The 10,060-nt window shown below is 39.3% G+C and overlaps 3 protein-coding genes across 3 annotated transcripts; 1 reads left to right on the forward strand and 2 right to left on the reverse strand.

The window, feature by feature from the left end:
• LOC104718780 lies at positions 2,927-4,054 on the reverse strand. Its single transcript, XM_010436589.2, has one exon. It carries the CDS (start codon positions 3,980-3,982, stop codon positions 3,086-3,088), a length of 897 nt encoding a protein of 298 aa, XP_010434891.1. The 5' UTR covers positions 3,983-4,054; the 3' UTR covers positions 2,927-3,085.
• LOC104718779 lies at positions 5,182-6,754 on the reverse strand. The gene is made up of 2 exons (XM_010436588.2): positions 6,507-6,754; positions 5,182-6,405 (listed from the first exon to the last, which is right to left on the reverse strand). The coding sequence occupies exons 1-2, from the start codon at positions 6,564-6,566 to the stop codon at positions 5,341-5,343; spliced, it is 1,125 nt and encodes a 374-aa protein (XP_010434890.1). The 5' UTR covers positions 6,567-6,754; the 3' UTR covers positions 5,182-5,340.
• LOC104720323 (glutathione S-transferase T3-like) lies at positions 8,918-9,808 on the forward strand. The gene is made up of 2 exons (XM_010438244.1): positions 8,918-9,539; positions 9,591-9,808. Exons 1-2 carry the CDS (start codon positions 8,918-8,920, stop codon positions 9,806-9,808), a joined length of 840 nt encoding a protein of 279 aa, XP_010436546.1.

Below are 10,060 nucleotides of genomic sequence, written 5' to 3' on the forward strand. Positions count from 1 at the left end.
ATTAATTTAATTTTACATGTGATTTAGATGCATATGTATTATTTACTTCCTCTTTTGAGCCACCTAAATGAGGTTTTCCCTTGATTAATAGATAAACTTTAGAAGCAATTTTTTTACTTATCATCAGAAGCAACATATAAATTTTAAAAGTACGAAATGGTTTTATATTCACGCGAATTCAATTTTCTTGGACAATTTAAAATGTACTCAATTTCCTTACCAAAATATAGCAAATTAAGTTCAACATGTACACAATGTTGGTTTTTCAGTTTCCATGCAAATATCTTTAATTAGCTCGGGTTGCTCATACAGTTTACGTACACCCACTAAATTTTTTTGAATATCTGACTACACATAATCCCTAAAGCACAAAATCAAGAATCTAACTATAATCAAAGTTAAACATTTACCAAGGGCCGGCCGAACTTTCTTGTAACTAGGTACTTAAAAGGGATAATTTTTTTTAAAATATATATATATAATAAGGTACCCCAGGATTCGAACCAGAGACCTTGCGCTTTAATAAAAGAGAGCTCGAGCAACAGACTACAACATACTCTCAATATTCTATGCCCTCCGAGTATTTAAAAATTGTGATGTGTAAAGCATGAGCTTCATGGTCTTTAGCCCCAGACCGGCCTTATGTACCCAAAAATCAGAAATGTCAAGCACAAATTAAAAAGTCTTACTCGCCGTCCTATGGGTTGCGGAGTATAGTTTCTGCTCACTCTCTGGTTAATAAAGGACTTATTACACGAGTAGGATCCGGGACTACCATTTCTGTATGGACTGACCCTTGGATCCCTGCTCAATCCCCGAGACCAGCATTGAACACAGGATCGTCTTTAGATCTTTTGCTCCGAGTTGCAAATTTCATTGACAGGAGTTCTAATTCCTGGGATATGGCTCAGCTTACGGCTACATTTCTACCGGAAGATGTTGCTATAATTTCTGCCTTACCGTTGCGACAACCGGATAAACCGGATTTGCCGGAATGGCACCTTACTAAGTCTGGTACATATTCGGTTAAATTAGGATATCATTATCTACGTTCTCATCAGACGGTTCCCTCTGGGCCAAACGCTTTTGGCCCGGATATTACACCTCTTCAGGACTTTGTCTGGAAAATTAGGTGCCCATCAAAACTTCGTCATTTTATGTGGCAAGTTCTCTCGGGTTGTGTGGCGGTTACGGCTAATCTACGAAAAACGTGGTATGAGTTGTGATGCAATGTGTGGTCTTTGTGGCTTTCAGGAGGAGACAATTAATCATACCCTCTTTGAATGTCCACCTGCTAGACAGGTTTGGGCTTTGTCGCAGTTCCCGACTGTCCTGGGTGTTTTTCCATCGGCTTCAATCTTCACAAACATGGACTCTCTTTTTTGGCGCTTTCCAAATGTTCCGACACAGGAATTTTTTCCCTGGATCTTGTGGTATATATGGAAAGCGTGTAATGATAAACTCTTTAGTAATTTGGATTCCAACCCCCTAGCGATCTTGCGACTAGCGGAGGATGAGAAAAAAGCATGGGCTTTGGTTCAAACAGAGGACTTGTCGGTCGCATCGACTTTTCCTAGTGAGGTTGTTCCCCGGGGAAGCAGGGGCTTCAGTGCTCCTTGTTCTTTGTCGAACTATATTTGTTTTGTAGATGGTTTCTGGAAAGCAACAAACCGTTATGCAGGAAGAGGGTGGTTCTGCACGTCGCCCTATGGTGATGTCCCCACTATGGGAGCTGCCAACCTTCGCCGTAGTATGACCCCTCTTCATGCTGAGATTGAGGCCCTTGTCTGGGCCATGCGATGTATGATTAGAGCGGATAACCAATCTATTGTTTTCCTTACCGACTGCTCCGACTTAGTGAAGATGGTGTCTTTGCCTTCCGAGTGGCCAGTTTTTACACCTTATTTGGAGGACATCCAGGCGGATAAAGAGGAGTTTACCTCCTTTACATTAGTCTACATTCCGCGCTCTCAGAATGGTAAAGCGGATAATCTTGCGCGACGCGTTCGCACAGTTCCACATTTAGCTACCTATGTTAATAATATTCCTTCGCATTGGCTTGTTTGAGCCAATTTTGTACCTTTGTTGGCAAAATAAAAAAATAATAATAAAAATAAAAAATGAAATTGATTTCGAGTCCAACCAAAAAAAATATACGGTATAATGTATATAGTAATGGTCTACTAAAATATTTGTGGAGATAAAGTAATTAAAATTAATATGTGATTTAGATGCACATATATTTTACTTCTCATGGACGCTAGCTAGCAACACAAATTTTTTTTAAAAAACAGATTAGTTATGTACTTATGGCATATTAGTTGAGGGATATTGGTTTCTATATTGGGTTAATCAAAGATTCATATACAAGTACAGATCATCAACATAACTTTTTTTGTTTTTTCTTTTGAATCAAGAAATTCTCATAATCTCTTCAGATCAAAGGTAAGAATTAGATTAATTTCAGCCTTGTCTCCAACATTGGATCTCTTTCGGCAGCTGACGCTCTCGTCTGACATATATGACGCTTTTGGTTGGGCTGCTAGGCTTGTGCTCTCTCGAATGACGTCTAAAGCTTTCGTCTGGTTGAATTCCTCCATCATTTCAACATTGTTCATCCAGCCTTGTTGCGATCTCTTCATCACCCAACCTTGTTACCCAAGTGATTGAGTCCTGAATGATTGAGAAGGCTGTCGAGTTTTTCTCCTCTGCAACTTAACAAGTCCAAATCTGCAACTAGGGTAACTCGATCTCCTCTACTTACCAGAGGGCCTATGCTTTAGTTTCTTAATGTTAGTTCAGTGGTTGTGTTCTTCTTTCTCTACTAGCTTAATTGGGGTTGTTTACTAAATTGGTTTATGTAAAACAAAAGTGAAAAATTTGGTACATCTGTTGAAAAAAAAAAAAAAAAAGGTCTTCTCTCCAATACTGAAACTCAAACTTGTGTGACACCGTTTAAAATCAATATCAAGCACCTACAATGTCATGATCACATAATTTTCCCACAAATGATAAGTTTGATTAGTACAGACCACTTGAAATGACAACAACATAATCTAGGCATAACTAGTGAAGGACACTGTAACTAGAGAGACATTGGAGGGATCCAGTAAGGGAGGAGTGATCCTAACGAGAAGGCTGAGGGAGACTTGGGACAGAAGGAACATGGTTTTCTAGTGGCAATATCGTAGACACCACAGCCATCGCCTGCAAAATAGATTGAGTTAGGGTTTGCCTTGACACAAAAGGGCTCATTATTGCCTAGGAATATGGAGAGGTCTCCAATGTCCTCTGTGTAAGACATGACCCCTGTTTCTTCTTCCTGTCTAAACACCATGAAACGCTTTGTTCCGCGACACAGGAATGCCATCCCATTGCCTGGTTCGTGGTTCTGAGCGTACCACTTGATCAGGAAACGTTGGCCTGAGGGAGACTCCACAAGGTATACAGTCTTGGAACATGAGTCCAGCAGCTCCCACTCGGACTGGGTGAACTCAGGCAGGTTGGAGAACTGCAACTCTTGCAACTCAGAGCCGGTCATGTCTTCCTCGAAGAAAGAATCCCAGGAAACCAAGAACTGGCCTCCAAAACTCGGAGTGTAGAACTTTTCATCTCTCTTTGAAAACATAACCTTCGATTGATCAAAATACTGGAAAAGAGTTTTAAAGACGACCGAACCTGATTCCCTGTGTTTGCCACCAGGCCTATTGAAATTGATCATAGGCCCTAAACACTTGACAGCCACTGCAAATTCATTGCTTTGATCAGATGAACAGTTCATTGCGGCGTTGGTGATGGCTTGCTGTTGGATAGCTATAGGTTTACCCAGTGGATGCAAAGGAATGTTTTTGACTGATATGGAGCCACAAGGATTGTAGTAGTCGGTAACATATATGGCTTTATAACTATTATCACCACACACTGCCTTGAAAACTCCCCAACCATGGGACATTCCGACCAGACACCCTTTACGCAACTCCATTGGTAACACCTTGTCTCGGACAATAACTTCGTCTTCCTTGACCGGGTCAAAATAGTGGATATTGCTTGTTACATTAATATNAGAGCGGATAACCAATCTATTGTTTTCCTTACCGACTGCTCCGACTTAGTGAAGATGGTGTCTTTGCCTTCCGAGTGGCCAGTTTTTACACCTTATTTGGAGGACATCCAGGCGGATAAAGAGGAGTTTACCTCCTTTACATTAGTCTACATTCCGCGCTCTCAGAATGGTAAAGCGGATAATCTTGCGCGACGCGTTCGCACAGTTCCACATTTAGCTACCTATGTTAATAATATTCCTTCGCATTGGCTTGTTTGAGCCAATTTTGTACCTTTGTTGGCAAAATAAAAAAATAATAATAAAAATAAAAAATGAAATTGATTTCGAGTCCAACCAAAAAAAATATACGGTATAATGTATATAGTAATGGTCTACTAAAATATTTGTGGAGATAAAGTAATTAAAATTAATATGTGATTTAGATGCACATATATTTTACTTCTCATGGACGCTAGCTAGCAACACAAATTTTTTTTAAAAAACAGATTAGTTATGTACTTATGGCATATTAGTTGAGGGATATTGGTTTCTATATTGGGTTAATCAAAGATTCATATACAAGTACAGATCATCAACATAACTTTTTTTGTTTTTTCTTTTGAATCAAGAAATTCTCATAATCTCTTCAGATCAAAGGTAAGAATTAGATTAATTTCAGCCTTGTCTCCAACATTGGATCTCTTTCGGCAGCTGACGCTCTCGTCTGACATATATGACGCTTTTGGTTGGGCTGCTAGGCTTGTGCTCTCTCGAATGACGTCTAAAGCTTTCGTCTGGTTGAATTCCTCCATCATTTCAACATTGTTCATCCAGCCTTGTTGCGATCTCTTCATCACCCAACCTTGTTACCCAAGTGATTGAGTCCTGAATGATTGAGAAGGCTGTCGAGTTTTTCTCCTCTGCAACTTAACAAGTCCAAATCTGCAACTAGGGTAACTCGATCTCCTCTACTTACCAGAGGGCCTATGCTTTAGTTTCTTAATGTTAGTTCAGTGGTTGTGTTCTTCTTTCTCTACTAGCTTAATTGGGGTTGTTTACTAAATTGGTTTATGTAAAACAAAAGTGAAAAATTTGGTACATCTGTTGACAAAAAAAAAAAAAAAAGGTCTTCTCTCCAATACTGAAACTCAAACTTGTGTGACACCGTTTAAAATCAATATCAAGCACCTACAATGTCATGATCACATAATTTTCCCACAAATGATAAGTTTGATTAGTACAGACCACTTGAAATGACAACAACATAATCTAGGCATAACTAGTGAAGGACACTGTAACTAGAGAGACATTGGAGGGATCCAGTAAGGGAGGAGTGATCCTAACGAGAAGGCTGAGGGAGACTTGGGACAGAAGGAACATGGTTTTCTAGTGGCAATATCGTAGACACCACAGCCATCGCCTGCAAAATAGATTGAGTTAGGGTTTGCCTTGACACAAAAGGGCTCATTATTGCCTAGGAATATGGAGAGGTCTCCAATGTCCTCTGTGTAAGACATGACCCCTGTTTCTTCTTCCTGTCTAAACACCATGAAACGCTTTGTTCCGCGACACAGGAATGCCATCCCATTGCCTGGTTCGTGGTTCTGAGCGTACCACTTGATCAGGAAACGTTGGCCTGAGGGAGACTCCACAAGGTATACAGTCTTGGAACATGAGTCCAGCAGCTCCCACTCGGACTGGGTGAACTCAGGCAGGTTGGAGAACTGCAACTCTTGCAACTCAGAGCCGGTCATGTCTTCCTCGAAGAAAGAATCCCAGGAAACCAAGAACTGGCCTCCAAAACTCGGAGTGTAGAACTTTTCATCTCTCTTTGAAAACATAACCTTCGATTGATCAAAATACTGGAAAAGAGTTTTAAAGACGACCGAACCTGATTCCCTGTGTTTGCCACCAGGCCTATTGAAATTGATCATAGGCCCTAAACACTTGACAGCCACTGCAAATTCATTGCTTTGATCAGATGAACAGTTCATTGCGGCGTTGGTGATGGCTTGCTGTTGGATAGCTATAGGTTTACCCAGTGGATGCAAAGGAATGTTTTTGACTGATATGGAGCCACAAGGATTGTAGTAGTCGGTAACATATATGGCTTTATAACTATTATCACCACACACTGCCTTGAAAACTCCCCAACCATGGGACATTCCGACCAGACACCCTTTACGCAACTCCATTGGTAACACCTTGTCTCGGACAATAACTTCGTCTTCCTTGACCGGGTCAAAATAGTGGATATTGCTTGTTACATTAATATCATCCCAAGAACTTCCATAATGTGTGACACAATACAGCAAGTAAGGGTTGGTGCTAGAGGAGGAGAACATCCTATGGGTGTGACATCTCTAGGGGACGCGAATTAAAGAAGTAGAAATCAGAAGCAGAACACAGAGATTATACCAAAAAAAAAAAACTAGAAACAGAGAGAGAGATTGAAGAGACTTACCAGCTGAGCAAGTTTGCGGAGAGAGGGCTTGGAAGAGAGGCTGAGAAGCAGAGACGACATAGCTTTGTTTTGTTGATATGTGAAAAATCAAAAAAAAGAAACAGCGAAGTCCCTTCTTGGCTTAGATCTAAGATCAAAGTGTTTGGCTACAAGAAAAAGGGTTTTCAATATACAAATGTCTCTCTCTCTCTCTTTTCTTTTTCCCTTATCGTATAAACTTGTGTGACAAAAAAATCTTGTGATCAAATTTGAACTACACAAGATTTTTATTTCTTGATGTGGTCTTGATATATATATATATATATCATACAGTAAATAATCTTGATGTGGTCTTGAGAAAATTGTGGACTAAAATCTATTTGGCCCCTTCTCTTTCAATTCCATTCTATTTAGCCTTCAATGGTAAAAAGACAATATTACCCTTAATAAAAGTTATTAAAGGTTAAATATAAATAAATTAATAAGTGTTCAACGAAAAACACAGTAGCTTAGTGGTTGCGAGCTCCATGCGCACGCGCGTGCGCCCAGGGTTCGAATCCCATTATGTGTACCAGTGCAACTGGTACAACTAGGGGATATGTGGGGTGCAACTGGTACAACTAGATGTTCAATTTTCTTATAAAAATTGTTAGAGGAGCATTTTAGTCCTTTCATTAAAGAAGGGGTAGTTAGAATAAGTGGGGGTAATGCAAAATAAAATTGAAGCAGAAGGGGCCAGAAAGATTTTAATTCGGAAATTGTTTACCAAAACAAGTAATTCTTTTTATTTTCTACTATACAACAAGTTTTCATTTTTGTACTATTTACTTGTCTTTTTTTCTTCTTTACATAAATAATTTACTAAAATAATAAAACTTTTAAATTTTAAACATTTTGATGTAGTTGGTGCGGTAGAAATGATAAATGTGGGGTATTCAATATGTGATAATAATTGAGATGGTGTGAAAAAAGGAAAACTAATACTTAGAGCATGTGCATCGGCGTTATTTTCAACCGTCCCCCGTTTTTTGTTTTTTTTTAAAAAAAGAAAAAAAAAGCCAAAAACCCAAAAACCCAAAAAACGACTCTTAAACGCGACGTTTTTCTACCGTGTACTTGGAGACGTGTAAGTTTGTGATTGGCGTTGGTGTTTGGGTAGGGTTAACAATCGACGAAATCCGGAGAGATTAATTTTCGAGTTCTCCCTTCTATCTCGACGGCGACGAAATTCCCTCGTGGATGTCTTCCTCTGTTCCACCGATTTCACCGATTTCAAGCCTATCTCCAACTTCTGTGTCTCCCGTAGCTTGTCCGGCGTCTTTGGGTAGGGTTAACACGGGACGAAATCTCGAGAGGGCTTTTCGAATTCTCCATTCCATCTCGACGGCGACGGCGACGAAATTCTCTCATGGATTTCTTCCTCTTTTCCACCGATTTCACGCCTATCTCCAAATTCTGTGTCCTCCGTAGCTTGTCCGGCGTCTTTGGGTAGGGTTAAGACCAGACGAAATCTCGAGAGGAAGTTTTCGAATCCTCCCTTCCATTTCGACGACGACGAAGGACCACCAATTGCAAGACGATCTCCAACTTCGGTGTCTCCCGAAGCTTGTCTGGCGGTTCAATTGTGCGAAATTTAAGGTATGTCTTCTTCCTCCAATTTGAGATATATATGATTTGCTTCAGGGTCTCTGTGTATAGCTTGTTCATAGCTTTTTGTGTAGGATTATCGATTTAGCAAAAATTTATTCTCCGGTAGTAACTTAACAAAAATAGTTGTAACTCATAAAAGTTGGATCCCTTTACCTCAGATTAAGATATGGTAGTAACTCATACAAACTAGCTGTGTAATGTTTAGGGCAAGAGACTAGTAATATGTAATTAGATAGTCTGGTTAATTGATATGCTTGATTCTTGATTATGATTTTTTGGTTGGTGACATTTTTGTGTGGTTTGTTCATTGTTCATGCGTATTAGTTACATAAATTGAATTGTGACTAAGGATGTACTATGTACTTGTAAGTAAAGACACCAATTGTGTAGATAGAGTAAGAGCATGTGCATCTTAAAATAATACCAACTTCGTATCTTTCTTCTTCATATCCATTTTTGCCACCTTTAAATTGAATGAGCCATTAACGAGTACTTCATAGCTGTTTTTGAATTGTACTTGTCATAAATTGTGATTAGACTGTGTTTGTTAGCTCATTATGTTTTGTAACTTATTGCAAGTTACCTTTTTACCTATTAAATCCCAACCATCTTCTTTCTATTTCCATCATAAATCTCTCTCATTCTCTAAGTATTTTCTATACTCATTCTCTTAGCTAATCCCTTCTATTCTATACTCATTCTCTTAGCTAATCCCTTCTATTCCATACTCATTCTCTTAGCTAATCCCTTCTATTATATACTCATTCTCTAAGTATTTTCATATGGATTCTACGAATCCATATTATCAGTCTTCTTCTTACTTAAACTTGCTTAACAGTCAAGAATCCGTTGGTAGAAATGAAAACTTTTCTTTTGAAAGTTATCAACCGTCTGGACAGAACAGCTCACAACCTTCTGAGGTGCCACCTCTTTCTCAAGATACACCAGTGGAGCGCAAGGAGAGAAAGACATGGGCACCTGCTGATGATGAAGTCCTGATCTCTGCATGGCTCAACACTTCAAATGATGCCATTGTGTCTAATCAACAAAAGGGAGGAAGCTTCTGGACGAGGATTAGCCGGTACTATGCTGACACTCCTCATGCTAGAAATAGTGGTGAACAGATGCTGGTGACACATTGCAAGCAGCGTTGGCACAAGATAAATGACCATACTAACAAGTTTTGTGCGGCAATGGCTGCTGCAGAGAGACTGAACAGTTCTGCTCATTCGGAAATTGATATCCTAAAGAATGCACATGAAATCTACTTTGCTGAGCATAAGAAGAGGTTTAACCTTGAACATTGTTGGTGTCTGTTAAAGAATGAGCAGAAATGGCTAAGCCTTAATGCTATTAACACGCCTCCATCTCAGCCTGCAACAAAGAGGAAACCAGCTGCCGAAGGTTCATAATCATCAAGCTGCAATGTTGAGGACTGTGAGAATAGGCCAGCAGGGGTCAAAGCTGCAAAGGCAAAAAGAAACAATGCTCAGTCCACAAACACGAAGAGTCTTGCTGAGTATAAGAGCATGTGGGATGTCAAGAAAGAGGAATTGGCTGAAAAGGAGAAACTACAGAAGCTGGCCATTCTAGACACTCTCTTAGCCAAAAAAGAACCCTTGAATGCGAGTGAAGAAATTATTATGAACAAGATAGTGTCTCAGTATTTCTGATATTAAATATGTGTTTGTTGTTTGTACTTCTTGCTTAAGTTTCTATGCATTTGTATTTCCTGTTTGATTTGTATTTCGTGTTTTAGTTGCTTGGTTTTTGTATTCTATGTTTTAAAGTGATTATATATAAGTTTATTATCATATTTGCCAATCACTTAAGTATTAATGAAAGTATTAACCAAAGGTTTGCTACTGTGGAGCTCATCCTATGAGAATGATAGGTACTCAGAGGATACTGCAGATAGAGAAATA

Source organism: Camelina sativa, chromosome 10, assembly GCF_000633955.1.
Source record: "Camelina sativa cultivar DH55 chromosome 10, Cs, whole genome shotgun sequence".
Classification (NCBI taxonomy): domain Eukaryota; kingdom Viridiplantae; phylum Streptophyta; class Magnoliopsida; order Brassicales; family Brassicaceae; genus Camelina; species Camelina sativa.